This window comes from Podarcis melisellensis (assembly GCF_964234715.1).
Source record: "Podarcis melisellensis genome assembly, chromosome: 7".
NCBI classification, from domain to species: domain Eukaryota; kingdom Metazoa; phylum Chordata; class Lepidosauria; order Squamata; family Lacertidae; genus Podarcis; species Podarcis melisellensis.
The window spans coordinates 52,099,479-52,116,547 of record NC_138539.1 but is presented as its reverse complement, the minus strand read 5'-3'; the positions used below and the strand labels follow the sequence as shown (position 1 = coordinate 52,116,547).

The 17,069-nt window shown below is 42.6% G+C and overlaps 1 protein-coding gene across 1 annotated transcript in view; it reads right to left on the bottom strand.

The window, feature by feature from the left end:
• The window catches only part of DOK6 (docking protein 6), a 170,607-nt gene extending 159,924 nt beyond the window's left edge, over window positions 1-10,683 (bottom strand). Inside the window, exon 1 of the mRNA XM_081919351.1 lies at window positions 9,907-10,683. Within this exon, the coding sequence (XP_081775477.1) occupies window positions 9,907-9,972 (66 nt within the window). The 5' untranslated portion in view covers window positions 9,973-10,683. The remainder of the gene's footprint in view (window positions 1-9,906) is intronic.
• Between the last annotated feature and the right edge of the window lie 6,386 nt (window positions 10,684-17,069).

Sequence of the window (17,069 nt, the reverse complement as noted above, 5' to 3'; positions counted from 1 at the left end):
CTTGGGCAACCCAATAAGATGTGTGGGGTATAAATAATAAAATTATCATTATAGAATGGGATGTCCCTATTTCCATTGGAGAAATGTTGGAGGGTATGCTATGAATGCAACTTGATCCAGTAATCTACTTCAGATATTTCTTTCAATTTTTATGGACTTCGCTTCTGGATTTCCTTTCATATGCTGGCTCCCAAAAGCATTAAAATAAAACAATTAATGCTAAGTGCATTAAAGGGACTTCCTTGTCCAGATAATCTTCCCCGTTCACTTCTATAAAAAAATCTACCTAAAGAAAACAAACCTATGCAAGCAGCCATTGCTATCATAATTAGCATGGACTTCCACACATGCATAAGGCATCTGAGTGCATGTAACTCTTTGGAACAGGGCGTCTACCAACAAAGACTAATATTTCAGAATATACTCTTGTATGTCCCTAAGGCAGATAGACATGTGAGCTGGTTTGCAATACAGTTGTACCTCCATTTACGTAACCCTCTGGTTATGTAAACTTCAGGATGTGCGTGTGGCAAACCCGGAAGTATTTTACCGGGTTTTGCTGCTTCTGTGTATGCGCAGAAGCAGTCCTCAGGTTGCGGAAACCTTGGGATCCGACCAGACCTCTGGACCGGATCCCATCTGCAAACGGAGGTACCACTGTACCCAATGTGAACCAGGCTCCCACCAGGCTCCCTTCAGTTTGCATCCATTTCAGTTTGTATTTATAACAATTGTTCATCGTATAACTGCTCTGAATTGTTGACAAATAGTATCAAGTTGTTCTTTAACTTTCCTTCTCCCTGTTGCAGGATAAGCCTATTTTCATTGAGTGTAGGATTAAAAATCCTCTCTCATTCCTGCTTTAGTTCTGCATGTTGGTAGAACTGTTGGTAGGAGAAATGAACATTTGAAGTGGTACCTTGAAATTAATGTAATACTTTCAGTCTTAAATGCAGAGTTGGGTTTGAGTGGGAACATCTCCTTTCAGTAGAAGGCTTTTAATCCTGGACAACAGGGGTCCTCAAATGTTACCCCAGGAATCACTTGAAAATTGCTGAAGGCCTTGATAGAACACTTAATATTTTTTTCTGACTGTTGTAGCAATTGCAATGCACTGCGCTGTATGATGTATGAGTTTTAACTTTGTTTTTTTCAGACACACCACAGATCCGTGGTATCCTCAAAGCAGAGGCTCCCACTGGCTGAAGGCAGGAAGAAGCATTTTTTGCTGTTTTTCTCTGCAACCTTTCTGACAGTCTTACAGAACTGCAGACTAAATTTTCAGGGGGTGCAAGGGTCTGCAGGGGGAAATGGCAAAAGTTACCTCTTCCACCACAGGAAGAAACACTTGCATCCAAACACGGAGTAAAGAATTCAACAAGCTGTAAACCAAGGAATACCTACCCTCTTGTCTTATATCCAAAAGATAGGTTTGTCCCATTTTCTCCAGAAGTGAGATATATAAATTAGAACAAAAAGAGGAAGTAAGTATATTAAGACTTCTATTAGCATTCAGTGGTTCCCCCCTAACTTGCTTTTCAGAAAGTTAACAATATTATTCCTTCAGTACTAGAACACTTTCACCCAAGTGATCATTTAACAGTCACTCCATGGGTTGCATTAGATCAGAAAACCTTTAATTTGATTCCCAGCCAAGGTTTACTCAACCATAAAGAAAGATGGAATATAACAAAAACACTGAAAGAATTTCTATAATGGATTGGCCACCTGCCTGAAAGAGAGCAAAAGCAGCTATGTTTTCTATGAGATTTATATTAAAACTTGAATGAGCCTTTGTGGGACTACTTTCCTCATATCTGCTTCACACACAAAAATGTTGTCTGAGCAAATGCATGGTATTAGAGGTAGAACTGTGTAGATCTGAGGATTGTTTTTATAGATAAGCCATTCCTAAAATCATCTGAATGAAGTTCTGTATTCTTCAGCATTTGAAATGTGTTATGGAAATATAGGAAATTGCCTTATACAAAGTCCATTTAATTCAGTGTTGTCTGTACTGACAGCACTGGCTCTCCAAGGTTCAAGAGAGGAACCTTTCTCATTAGCCATTAATGCTGGTGATTGAACCTGGCACACAACTTACCCATCAAAGTATGTGCTCTACCACCAAACGTCCCTCTTAAATTATCAAGGCAAATAAACACCAAGTTTCCATATGGTGTATAATGACATGGCTTCCCAATGCATTCTGAAACATTTACTGCCAAACATACTTCTCTGTCTATAGTTGCACACAGTGCTGATCTTGGGTCCTAAGACTCAGGTTTCAGAGGGTTGTCTTCGGACCACCTGAATTAATGGCCTTTCCAGCACCTGGGGAGACTGAATCAGCTCCTTATTCCCAACAATTCCATTTTCTAACACATTCACACTCACAGTGTGCTGGTCCAAGACATTTTGGAGTCTGAAGTGTCCAATTGTTCTACTCTGTTAGGGCTGACACTAGAAAAAGTCATGCTGAACTTGACACCAGTTCCTGCCTTCATCCACCCTTCCATCATGGTGCTCTATGGCAGGGCAAATCCTGCAAACACATATATCAGGTGAAGAGTGAGAACCATATTTAAGCTTTCCCTTCCTCTCATCATTTTTCACAGCACTGATTGCCGGTTATTACTGGCCATCTATTAGATCTTCAGAATTGCCTAGTGCTGCTTCCTTTAAAAGAAAAACAATTACATTCACATAATAATCACACTGGATGGTGGAGAGAGGAATATAATTTTTCCAGTGTTCTATGCCCTTTTAATATGTGGGTTTTTTTTGTGGGGGTGTATTTGGTTGTTGTTTTTGTTTTGATTATATATTTTGTGGTTTTATATTTTGATTTTGTTCTGTGAACTTCCCAGAGACCTCCGGGTATAAAAGGTAAAGGTAAAGGTACCCCTGCCCGTACGGGCCAGTCTTGACAGACTCTGGGGTTGTGCGCCCATCTCACTTAAGAGGCCAGGGGCCAGCGCTGTCCGGAGACACTTCCGGGTCACGTGGCCAGCGTGACATCGCTGCTCTGGCGAGCCAGAGCCGCACACGGAAACGCCGTTTACCTTCCCACTGTTAAGCGGTCCCTATTTATCGATTTGCACCCAGAGGTGCTTTCGAACTGCTAGGTTGGCAGGCGCTGGGACCGAGCAGCGGGAGCGCACCCCGCCGCAGGGATTCGAACCGCGACCTTTCGATCGGCAAGTCCTAGGCGCCGAGGCTTTAACCCACAGCGCCACCTGCGTCCCCACCTCCGGGTATAGACCGGTATATAAATACAATAAATAATAATACAGTGGTACCTCGGGTTACATACGCTTCAGGTTACACACACTTCAGGTTACAGACTCCGCTAGCCCAGAAATAGTGCTTCAGGTTAAGAACTTTGCTTCAGGATGAGAACAGAAATCATGCTCCGGCGGCGCGGCAGCAGCGGCAGGAGGCCCCCATTAGCTAGAGTGGTGCTTCAGGTTAAGAACAGTTTCAGGTTAAGTACGGACCTCCAGAACATATTAAGTACTTAACCTGAGGTACCACTGTAATAATGTTATGGCAGCTGTTTGGAAACTGTACTGGGGATGACGTAATATCTCCTCAATAGAAGTGTTATCTAGGTGAAAGGTATCCAGACTGTCCAAAAAAATAAACAAACAAATAAATAAGAATTATGCTTTGATGGACCCTGAGAGTCATTGCATAGCTTTAACGTGTTCCAGTTCAAACATGTTGTTGCTTTCAGACATTACAAATTAGCCCTTCATTCAATTAGATCGTAACCGCCACTGGCAAAAATGTTCATTCACATTACAATGCCCCTTTGCCAATTTCTCTTCTACATCCATTAACATAAATGGTATAAATACATTCCAAGGTACTTCAAGCATTGTGTACAAAATATACTTTATACAGAACCATTACTTTTATTGTTGATTGCATGGGCTTAAGCACCAAAGATACAGATTTCTCTGATTGGCCCACTGATTGGCATCATTGCCACCTGTTAACAAAATCCTTTGGGGGTTGGCCTTTGCGCTTTTGGTTATGGCCTCCTTCACAGTTTGTGTGTGTCTGCATGTGCACGTGTGTGCGCACACGCGCACACACACACACACACACACACACACCTACATATAGAGAATGGGATCTCAAAATTCCAACTTGCAACAGAAATCTCTGTACTCTTTCAAAAGCTTTACAAGTCCTAATACATCACTATTTTCCAGCACACGAAAAAGGTAGTATCATGATGAGTAAAGAAATATTGAGCATACCCCAAATATTTCCTCTGTGCCAATGTCATATCTAGTTTCAATATAAAGCATTATCAGATTTATTTCCCTTATTGGATGAAGTCTGAAAAATTCTTGCTTCCCAATAAGGTTTTCTGTGTTCCATTGTTCTACTGAACTAATGTCATCCTGTCCTGGCATCAAGTAGCAATAATGCTAACCTTCTAAGGCCTGCTGAGATTTAGTGATTACTTCCCAAGACATTGTTTGACACTGCCATTCAGCTTAAAACATTATTTTGGGGGGTGGTGTCTATCTAGCCAAAGAGCATGAGGGAACCTTTCTACCTTGATTTAAGCTGCTTAAAAACACACACATTCATGTCAGCTGTACCGCAATGGTCTGTAATTGGGATTCCAACAACCCCACTGTGTTCTCTCAGAATTAACAGCCCTGTCAAGATAGCGAAATGTTCCAAAGGTCAATTTATGATTATTCTTCCCTTAGCCTTGAACACCCTTTCTGCAAAGAAAAGCACAGCTTCCAGGGCAAAGATAATATATATTAGCACTGTGATAAGCTTCTAGCCACTTGTAGAATTTTAAATTTCACATGGCCTCTCTCTTATCTCTTTCGGAAGGGGAACACATTCATATAAATATATAAGACACAGTCCCTCGAGATAACAGTTTCAGCTTAAGCATGCAGTTTGCTGTCTGTTATATGTTCTCTTCATGTAGAGCAGGGAAATATTAAAAGTGGTTATATAAAAGAAATTGCTGCTTTGCTGGGCACACTGGAGCCAGGTTGTAAATTAAATCTTCTGATTGATCCTAAATCAGTACCCCCAAAATATAGAATTATTAAAAAATGAACTAGCATTTTCAACAATTCCTACCCTGGAGTAGGGATGGAAGCACTTTGAAGCCTGAAAGCCTGAATAATGCTGGTCTGTGTTGTAATAATGGACATTTGGAAGGTACCAGAAAGCCAGTTGCTAAAAGTCAACAACTGCACATAATGCTTAATATTGATGCAGAGAAGAATGAGTAACACCCACAACCACACACCAAGTTTTCTGATATCATCTGATTCCCTCAACATATTACCCCTGATTGAGAGTTCCTGATAGCCAGAGGAATTGACAAAAAGGTCCATAGTCATAGGTGGAGAAAGAAAAACATTCTTGATCACAGCTGATAATCTGGTTAATAACCAGATTAACTAATGAATATATCATTAAATGTTACTTTCACTCCAGTAAGGTTCTTTGCTCCTAGGGCAACTGTTTCCAAACCGTATATTCTTAATACTGTAAAACCCTTCTTGGTGCGTATTTAATTTAGCAAAGGCTGGTTGGATGTTCAACATTGATGGCACATCCAATGGTCATTTGACCCACATGATCAGCACTGCTGACAGGTGCTGTCCCAATGCTCTAGGACACATCCACAGTGGCAGATGAAACACTACTATACATTATCAACATTATATTATTTATTTAAGTATTAAGTCCATTTACCTATTGCATTTTGTCCTCAAATCTCAAAGCCGTTTACCAGAAGGAAAATCAAATTGAAGTACATAGACGTACAACAATCACAATTTCAATCGAGCAAAATGCAGATACATAAATACACAATGTCCACATTCATAATCATAACCATAACCATATCTATACAACTAAGATCAGACAAAATTACTATGCAGAATGACACAAACACCAAACCAAAAGAATATTTCAACCCACATATACTCACTAAACATGTATATCCTTCCTGCAACAGATCACTGCCAAACATATAAGAACAGACTGTGCAGCACTAATAGGCCAATGAACCACAAAAAACTTCCCTCCCACCTCTCACCTGGGACAGATTCAGTTTGGGACCAGAGCAGGCCCTTTGTATAAGGGGTATAAAACTCCTACCATCAAATAACTCTCAACAACATGATTGTACCTCACATGGTACTGAACAAAACCCACCTACAAATGTGGACCATTTCACTTCCATGACAGTACAGCAGACAACACATAGTGGTACCCTAAACGTATTGAGCAGCAGTTGTGACTTGCATTTCCATTTCTGTATAGGAGTACTTGTACCTCAGAAAAAATAGTGACTGCATTTCCTATTCACATGTTCCTCATTTGGTGAAAAGAAGCTGAATTTGCTACACGCAAGTCTGTGCAGTTATGTTTCCAGAAGATAAATAAATTAAGAGGCTTACAGTAACACCATGGACTTTACCTGCAATGGAAACTGGATGTGTAAGAACAGAAGAAACAGTAGCATGGGAATCTTTAGTGTAGGAAGAGTATGGAATGTAGCAAGGAACTTATTTATTAGGAACATCTGTGAATACCATGTAGCCATGAGTTGGTATATACATTATAACCTTATATATTATAACTGGGCTGATTAGTGATGCCATTTGTATTTGAAAACTACAATTCTGCATGTTTTACAAGGTTTTAAGTAGAAAAGTCTCGTTCAGATTGTGTGTGTGTGTTGTAGTGAAGGACAGCTGCGGAGAGAGCCTATCTACAATAGTGTCCCAAAAACACATTCCTTCCAGTACAAAGCTAACAGAAAAGGATGTCATCATAAAACATCATAAAACATCACAAAACTCAAATGGTAGTCATTCAGCAAAAGACTAAGAAAAACGGTTGGATGCAAAAGTGAACTTTTCCTTTCAAGATTAATCGCCTTTGACCATCATAAACCACCTTCAAAATCAAAACCAGTATGCTGGAGAGGGTGCACCTCCACAGGCACATACCTCCACATGTGGTGGGAGTGCCCCAAAACTCAACTATTCTGGACAACAGCCATACAAGAAATATATAAAATAACTAAGCAAGTATTAGAAATCACCCCAGAATTGGCCCTACTAAATATCTTCCAAGACAATAATGCCCATTTACACCACAAAGAACTCATAACCCACCTACTTTCAGCTTCCAGAAACACCATAACCAGACACTGGAGAGACCTGTCAGGGGTAAGCATGGACCAATGGTACCAAATAGTATGGGAAACAGCCTTACTAGAAAAATTAACCAATAAACTGAAACTGATATGGGAACAAACAAAAGAAGACGCCTTCACCCCAGTATGGCTCCCCTTTATCACATACACAGCCCAGCAAGACTGACAAAAATCCACCAACAGCATACAAATCAATATGGCTAACTTGATCCAAAACACCCACCCACCCCACTCACACATGAAAACAAAGATCACCACAGCCAATCACAACCAACCAACCACACCTTAGGCCAACCCCAACCTCTCGGACCACCAAAGGAACACTAGTGAATAGCAGAGAACCTGCACAAGCGACGCTGGCACAAAACCCCACATATATTAAGTAAAATAGAAACATCGCCATCCGACCCCACCCCCACTCACCTTCCCCCCTCCACCTTTCCCCCCTTTTTCTTCCTAATGTCTCAACAAATGAAACTGATCTGTAAAAAATGATACTTTGAGAGAGAAAAGAGAGAGAGAGATTGCACATACTTTTGTAAACCAAGAAAACCTTCAATAAAAATACTTTTTTAAAAAAATAATATCAAAACCAGTAAGCAGGAGGTGGCAATTGTTTATCAAGACTTGTTTATTAAAGTGTGTTACATTCTTCCCCATCAGATAAAAGGAGAGAAGCAGCAGCAAAGAACACAGATAAAATAAAAAGGAGACGTCATGTGGGTGTTAGTACATAAGAAGACCTTCGCTGAATCAGACCAAGGCCCATCTACTCCAGCAGCCATTTCCCACAATGGTCAATCTGCTAGGCTTGCAAGACATGAGGGCAAGAGACTTGTCTCACTATTGTTCCCCAAGATTGACAAACAGAGCACTGTACCACTGATCCTGGTGGCAGCATATAACCATAATGACTAGCAGTGTTTCATAGTACAGCTCTCCACTCATAGCCTTAGTGACCACTAAGATGTCAGACAGATGTTTACATGACTTCCAAAGCAAGCAGCTTTCCAGGTATCACAATATTTCCTTGGTTTAATTGTACTGCTGTTGTTTTCCTTTTGGCACAGGCTAATATCCTAATCGCCTGGCTCAGGACTGGTTCTGTCCATGGTATCGTATCAAATCTCAGTGTATTGCTCTCAAACTATAAGTCTAATTAAACTTTAAATCAGAGGTTCATTGCACGGTTTCCACATTTGCCTTCAAGCTGGTCAATACTCCTTTTTCTTCCTAACAAATTTCTAAAGAGGTTCTTACTTTAGAGCAAAACCAGACAGTTATCATTACTACTTTTTGGAACTGTCATAGTATCTGCCAGCTCCTAGGCAAGAAGTAACATTTGTAAAGCATGTGTGAATGTTGAAAGTTAAGCAAGTACTTCAACCAATAATTATCTCAACATTCTCATACACCTTTCCAGGTGATTCCAACCTTTTGTCTGAAGCCAACCTTGCCTCCAAAAAACTCTGAGATCGGTCGGTTGTCTAGTCACAGGGGACAGCAGCATCCATCACTGTGCCAACTCTCCTGTCCATCTGCTCAATGTACCATTATCCTTTTGCCTAGTCTAGCTAAGTCTGTATCCTCTCCACCGATACTAAATCAAGCATACAACTCAAAAGATGTTTTCTACCTACCATCATCACCTGTGTGCCACTCTACTCAGCAGCTACTTTTGCCTATTTTGTCTACCTTTCCTCCTACTTCTAGGCCGCTAGGAGCTATTTTGAAACCTGTAGACTTTTCAAAGCTTTTCTTCTGACAGTGCCTTCGAACACACCTTTCAACGCAATGCATCCAACACGCACTGTACAACAGGCACAAAGTTAACACAGTGCCGGGAGCTTCGACACAGCCACAATTTCAACCTGTTATAGATTTCAGCTGAATCGGAAAGAAGGTGAGCCAGGGCTTGGGGGAAATGCTTAAAGGGAACGATGCCCTTTTCTCCTGTTTGCGGGAAAGGCAGCCACGCCACAGCAGGGGTAGGGGAGTGGTGTGTGATTAACAGCACAATCCTCCACATGTTGACTCAGATCCAAGTCTCGCTGTGCTCAGTGTGACTTACTCCTTAGTCGTTAGGCTTGCCGCCTATAAAGGTGGCGGAAACGAGTTTAACAGGTGATGGGTTTCCATTGTCTCTCCGCTTATGCGCGCAGGTACTCTTTCTAATACAGACGAGATCGGTTGTGGGCAGCGACAGCTATTCCCGATGGGCTTCTTCCCACTAAACAGGCTGCAACCCTATAAACACCCTCAACTGGGAGTCCTGCGCCTCTGAAATCTGCTGGATCTACTCCCGAGTAAACGCGGACAGGGATCGGGCCGCACCGCCCGGGAGCGCGATGATCGCCTCCACCTCGGCAGGCAGGCAGGCAAGCAAGCAAACACGCACGGGAGGCAAACAATAGTCGAGAGCAGCAGCAGCAGCAGCAGCTCCATCCAAGCGCGCCTGCTGCTGCCAGCAGCCGCCGAGCCATCCCTGCACACCCACCCGCCCGACCTCCCACGCCGCCCGCCAAAGCACCGCCGCAGGAACGACAGCGGGCTGCTGGCTCGCAGCGCCGCCTTGACCAAGCGACCCCCACCTCCAACTCCGCCGCCCAGGCGCTGACAGACGAGAGCGAGGGCGAAAAGGGGGGAACAAAGCAAGCGCGCGCGCGCCAGGCGCCACTCACCCCGAGCTTCCTGCTGCGGATTTTCACATAGCCTTGCTTGACTATGTCGTTAAAGTTGGAGGCCATGGCCGGGGCGAGCCGGCTGCGGCGTCCCAGCTCCGTGCGCGGGCTCGTCTCCTCTCTCGCCGCCTTCTCCTCCTCTCCTCTCCAGCTGCTGCTGCTGCTGCTGCGGAGCGCCTTTGGCCGCCGGCTCGCGAGGAGCCTCTGACATCCAGGCGGCACTGGCGGCCGAGCGGCTCCTTTTGCGCGTGCCGGGCACGCCGTGGCCCAGCGCAGCCCGCCCCTCCCTCCTGCGGGGCGCCACGCGCAGCCCCAGAACGGCCAGGAGCGGAGGAGCGGGCGGCTCTTTCTAGCCAAGCGCGAGCAGACGGGGAGAGGCTCTTGTCGCGCCGTTGCCTGGAGCAGCCAGGGGAAGAGGACTGCTGCTGCCGCCGCTGTTGCTGCTTCGCCGGCTCTTCCGCCAGCTCTCCTCTCCCCCTCCCCGGCTATTGCTTCTCTGCCGGCACCCGGAGGCTGTGGAGCTGCTCGCGCCGCCGCGCCATCCCCCCTACAGCGCGAGCGGGGAGAGGGAGGGGGAGGGGTTCCCGCGCGCTCCCTCCCTCTTGCTCCCGCCTCACACCTCAGCTCCCCAACAACGCCAGACGAGGCGGGCGAGCAGGGGAAATGTCCGCCGCCCCCATTCCCACGCTCGCTTTCTTCCCTGGCACGCCAGCCAGCCAGCCAGCGTCCTCTTTTTTCGACGCCAAGGCTGGGCTCCTCCTGAGGTGCCTTGTCCTCCCCTTCCCCCCGGGGGCGGCGGCATTTCTCCAGCCAGCTGAGAAGCACGAAGGACCCCTCACCCCACCTGGCTTCTGAGGGGGGTGTGCGAGAGAGAGATTTCTGCATACAAGAGGCAAAGCCAATCCTTTTCTTTCCACCTGTGCGTCCAGTGCTGCGAGAGTCACACGCAGGTGTTGCTGCTGTTCGAAAAGTGCAGCTGAGGGGCACAACCCAACCCTAGATTATGTTTGCTGTGAGCAGTAAGTCTCACTGGGTTTCCGCAGAACTTACTCTCTAGAAAGCAAGTTTTGAGTAGGAGCCGAAAGATCCCATCCCATGGACACCTTCGCAAGCAAGCCCCATTGACTATATAATAAGGCTTCCTTCTGAATAATGGCACAGCACTGCACCAGTAGGCTCCTAGGAATGGACATACTCCAGAGTACAGCAGACATGTGCTGAGAAAGAGATGTGTTGTGTTCTTATCTAAGCATCTTTACTTGGAAATAATCCCCATTCAGTTCGAGGGGGGGGGGGCTAACTCCCACCTAAGTAGGCACAGGATTACAGCCTTTATTTCTTGCAACTGCAAGGAGAAACCCAAGGGTCCTGCTTACAGACTATTCATAGGGATCTGCTTCACTGCTGGGGGTGGGGGCGGATGCTGAACTTTATAGACCATTGATTGGATCCAGCAAGACACTTCTTAGGTTCTGAAAGATGCAAAAAATGCAGCTCTGTGATTTTCACTATCTCTTACAAGAAGTTATACTGCAGAGGTCACATTCACCCCACCCACACTTCCTTCACTGCAGCCACATGCAGCCCTTGAGAGTTGCCCATCATTGGTTTAGTGCCCATTGCTGGTCTAAACAGAAGATTGCATAGGAATTCTTATGTACATCACCTTAAATTCCATGGAAGAAAGATTGGATATAATGAAATATTTGTAATCCACTTTGCTGCCCACTTACAAGACATCTCAGCGTAAAACAATACCATAAAACAATGTCATGCATGAAATAATATGATAGTCTAATTAAAACAAAGGGCACAGATGCATGTTTAAATGTTTAAGTTCTTTTAACTTCTATAGAAATATTAAGCAAAACACTTTCCCAGTGAATGGTGTTTATGTATTTATGTATTTAAACAGTTGCCAGTCATATGACTACATGTATCACTCCTTTGCTCAAGGCAGGATGACAATGAGGTATTCACTGGAGCCCCTCCACACAATCAGGAACAGTGTGCTTTTGGGTTCTCAAACTTGCACATGTAGATCTCTACGGTTGTGGGCTCCCAGTGCAAATGTCAGATGGATTTCACAGATGTCAAAGGCAGGGTCATTGGGACATGTTGGTAATGGAGGCCAAGTTCCTGATGCCCCTTGATATAGTGAATGAATGTGAGGATGGGCCTGAGTGAGCACCGTTAATGGTTAACAAAGGATTGCAATGGCTTGTGGGTGACATTGTCTCCAACATATCTGAGTGGGCAAGTGGTATAATTTCTAGAGAAAGCGGGCGTGGAAGTATCATGGATTGAAATGGATACTGGACAAGGCCAATGCAGGGAGCGAGAGTTTCAGAGTTGTTCACCATGTCATGCTATATGTAATTTAAAAACCTTTGGGAAATCTGTGCAAAATGCACATGAGATATAATGATATCTCTCTGGAAAAGACAAAGAAAATGATGCCCAAAGGAAGCTGAATTGTGACTGCCTTTGAGAATTCAGTCCTAATTTTATTTATTTAGTTTGATATATGCATGAATACATATTAGTTCCATTCACCAAACACCCTCAAGCACACCATCAATTAAACCAAAACAGCTAAAATGTATGAATCCCTCTGGGGTTGAAACATGGAACTCTTAAGCAGCATCACTCATATATCTACTGTACTCTGCCCAGTCATAAACATATCTTTAATTATAATGCTGCTTTAGGCAGATGTAGAGAGAACAAGTTTTGCAATACTGAATATGTTTTGAAGATGTGGGAGTGGATGGGGTAGAAGAGGAACAACACTGTTTGCCTTGCAATATCTAGTTGCTTTTGTCTCAGAGATGTCCTGTGATTACCATTCCATTTCATATCTTGAACCATTTTGGAAGCATCCTGTACAACCACAGATTAGTATTCCACTTTCCAGTTTTATTAAAATCATGTGCAAATAGCATCAGTTACATGCAACTCTATCTAGAAATGTGGCATAGCTTTGCACCTGGTATGTAGCTGAAGAAGCTGCCAAACCATGTTATCTAAATTGCTAATTTTCTTCTTGAACTATTTTATTGGCTAAACATAGGTCTCATGAACCTCTGTCATGATACACCTTGTTTTTACTCATGCTAATATGGATAATGCCGAGCGACATTTTGGCTGTACTGGATGGATATGGTATTTGGCACCATCCACTATTATTTAGAATATTTTTTCACTCGTATGGATGCAGTTGTTTTCTAATGCAGTTTCATTGCAATTTTCTATCCACTTACCTTTGCAGTGGGAAAGTCACAATTAATTCAACTGGACTTACTTTTAAAAATGCATGTAATGTATTTAATGCATCTGTTAATGCATTTATATTTAAAACATTCTGTGTATCAGCAAGTGGATAAAGCTGGTCTGTAAAATTGCTGTAGAAACACATGCACATTTTCCAGAGGGCATCCTCTACAAGTTCTCTTTAAACAGACTACAGGTCACCCACATGGAATAATTCTTAGGAGTTTTACACATCAATGAGTATTGCTAATATTTCTGGGCCAAACCACTTTGACAGATTGTGAAATGGTGGAGACAGGCTGAGGCTGCTTTGACAGGCTGCAAAAATGAGAGAGAAAATTTTCAGTGTGTGTGATGAAGCAAATCAACATTATATTTCTATTATCTAAATATATTACTTTGGACTATTACTTTAAATATTGAATGGAATTAGATAGTTCTCAAACTGTGTTAGATTTCTTCACATTTTTGTGTATATTCCACTGCATGAGAGAACAATATTTGAATGTGGTTCATAATGTGGACATTTGTTTGAGATATGCCTGGAAATGTTTGAGTGTGGCAAAGGCGCTATGGTAATGAAGGGTGGAGGATATATCAGGTGAAGGGAAGATGCAGGTAAGATACATCTGGCTGGTGGGCAGCAGAGACAGAGTCTTTCCAGCAGTAGCCCCGTATCTATGATTTCCCATTAAACATTCTCTGAATATGTTTTTGTTTCAGTCTGCATTCAGTGTTTGTTTGTTTTAAAGGGGAATGTTATTATGCATGAATTGTTTTTGATGTTTTAATTTTGTGAGTTGCCTTGGGCTGGCTGATGAGGAATTCCTGGGAATAACATTAGCTGCTGGGGGCACAATCCCCTTTGATGCATACCTGCTTGGTAAGCTGACTTCTTTGAATTCTGTCTCCATATGTATCAGCAATTACTATGGGAAATCTCGGTTTCAAAAGAAGCTTCTGAAGCACTGTTAGTGTTAGAGGGTGCTGGAGGGGACAAGCCACAGTGCAGGCAGAGATTGCCCCTAGTCAGTCATGGTCAAAGCCTGTAAGGAATGAATAAATGCCTTTTTTTGGCTCAGGTTTCTTAGTTCTGTGCTAAGCAGTGAAACATTTCAAGAGGAAGGCAAAAATCCATTATTGATTGGTGGTAAGAAAAGAGAGACGGAGAATGCCCAGTTTGTGCTGACATAAGTAGGTGGGTCAGAAATAGATGCTGGGAAAGTTGCTTGCTGTTTTCACATACCTAAGTATTTGGACAATCAAAAATTGCTTGAGTAGGTACATTATGATCAACAGAAGAGCTGTTCTGTGAATGTTTTGTATAAAAAAAATAGTCAGAAATTAATTATTGCCTGGTAATGTGTTTTGACTTTTATTTTACAGCATGTCATGTTTATTTGATGTGGATTCATCCCTCAAAGTTCTTGCCTATATTTCAAATGCAATTAGGTTCAAGTTCTTTCTACAGAATTATTGCTATGTATCTTCAGAATTATGATATAGCTGATGCAGAATTCTGAACACTATTTATGGCTGCAGGATGTATCGCCCCTCTACTCCTACCCACCTCTCCATAACAATGTTTGTTTTTATTGCTGATTGTTTTAAATCAGCAGCCTCCCAATTAAATTCCCTTTCATATCTTAATAAGGTCATTGGCCAATTTGGTGGGAGAGAACAAATAATGCTGATAGGAGACTGAGCCAGGCATTAAAAAGCAGTTCTTACCATTTCCCTATATTTCTGCTTGCAATACAGTATAAATTATAGCAGAGCTTTTACGCCTTAAAATAGGGTGGATGGGAAATTGCATACATTTTCACTGGGGGGGGGAATGGGTCTTTTCAGATACTAATTTTATTGCTGAAGTGGTTCATCACAGGAAAATAGGGAAGCACTGGAAAAATACTCATGCATAATAAAGCTGCAATTTTGCCAGTAGTGGTGTGCATGTAGTGCTGTGAGAGACAGTTACTTTGTGTGTGGTATGGCTAAATGAAAAGAGATGTCTAGGATAGAGGAAATCCTATATGAGCCTTTTGGGATCTCCAGAGGGCTGTGATTTGTGAGATCAGAACACTTGGCTGAGGACATTTAATTGCTGCAATTCAAATTGATCCTGGATAGTGGGGATGGTTAAGGGGTGTGAGAACAGCCTCTGTAATCTAAAGGAATGGATTCCTGTTCTCACTGTCCAGTGTATCCTGCATTGACAGGAGCATCACATGTGATACATTTATTTCTGGACTGTGCTACTTGAATGTCTGAATGCTTCCCAGTGTAAAACAGCACCCTTTACATTCAAAACTGGTGCATCAAATAGCAATGGGCTAAAGACACTTTACTTCAAAACTTTTTCATATTCTTTTCAACATTTAAAAAATCCTATTTCCCCCCTCTTCCCTGAATGGAGTTACTGCGGTTGTTGATGCATTTGAAGAAAATTATGCATTTAAATGTGACATATGCGTCATCCCATCCACCTTATAATCATGGCTCATTAGTGCTCAGGTGTACAACAGCAAGTGAAAATGTGTCTCAAGCCCACAAAGGTTAAAAGAACCCTGCAGAGTGCCATTAGAGTTTCATCTATTTTATCATGCAGCTGGAGGCCTATTCTGCTCTCAACAGGGCATGCACATGAATCTTATTTTGTGGTACATTTGATATGCAACTTAGGAAATGATTAATCCATTTAATTCTCATAAAATATATATGGCACTTGCCTAAGGATTTTGAATAGAAAGCAAAAAAGGTGTGCTATATCTTTGAGGGGTAGGTTTCAAACAAAGGACCAGTTTGCATGCCACATCGTTTAACAAACAATGGCTTAAAGTGAATGTGCAGTGTGCTTGCTGGTTCACACTACTTTAAAGTTCTCATTCTAGTCTTACCTCACTCCTGCTGCTGCCACACCACCAGAAAAACAAGCCAAACTCTGACTTGTCATGTTGTTTGAACTCAGGCAGTAAGCCAAGAACATCCCTTGGTTACTGTTCATGGTTTGTTTGGAAAGAAACAAACCATGAGCTCTGGGGCAGAATCTGGCTTGTTTTCTGGAAAGGGAGGCGTGGTACAATAATCTTGGAAGTAGCATTCACATGTATGATGTTTGCTCATATTAATCCATCATTTGCTTTCAGTTATAGTATAATGTGATGTGAGAACCAGGCCATTGTCCAAAGGGACAATTCTCCAAGGAAAATTGCCTTATTCAAAACTAGGAAAAGTTGTGAGCATATAAAGATTATAAGAAAACCCAGTTTGAGTACAGCAATATTTGCAAGTATTTCTGACCAGTAAAAGCAAGGATACTATAGCAATATTATTTTTCATCTGCAAGATATGAGAGGTTTCTAATCTGGTTATGGGAATCTACAACTGCCTTAAAGGTGTGTGTGTTAGATATGCACACCAGATAAAACCATATCAAGAGAAGCAGCTCTCAGAAAAATGGACTAATTCTATACCTCCATTTGAACATGGCAGCCCCAGTCCCAGTGACAAGAACCAGATAGCTCTTTTCTCTGTTAGCATAGTCACACCTAGGAATACCTAGGAATAGCCTGTTGAACTTAATGGGCCTTACTCTGAGTAGACATATATTGGATAACACTGTCAATCAATTTGCTTTTCTTGGCATCCTGCCTGCCCCTGACACGAATCCTGGCCATCTTACTAGCCTAGAGTAGTATGTAAATATAGTGGTTTTCCCAAGTTACCATTTCAGAAATTAAATTTCTCATGTTTCTGTAGTACTAATGTGTCTTATTGTCTCTGATGGATTATTTAATTTATCATACACCTACCTGATTTACAGTGGAAATTATGCTGTTTCCACCTATCATGTACAAGACAAATCTGAAAAGAGAAATCATATGGGGTTT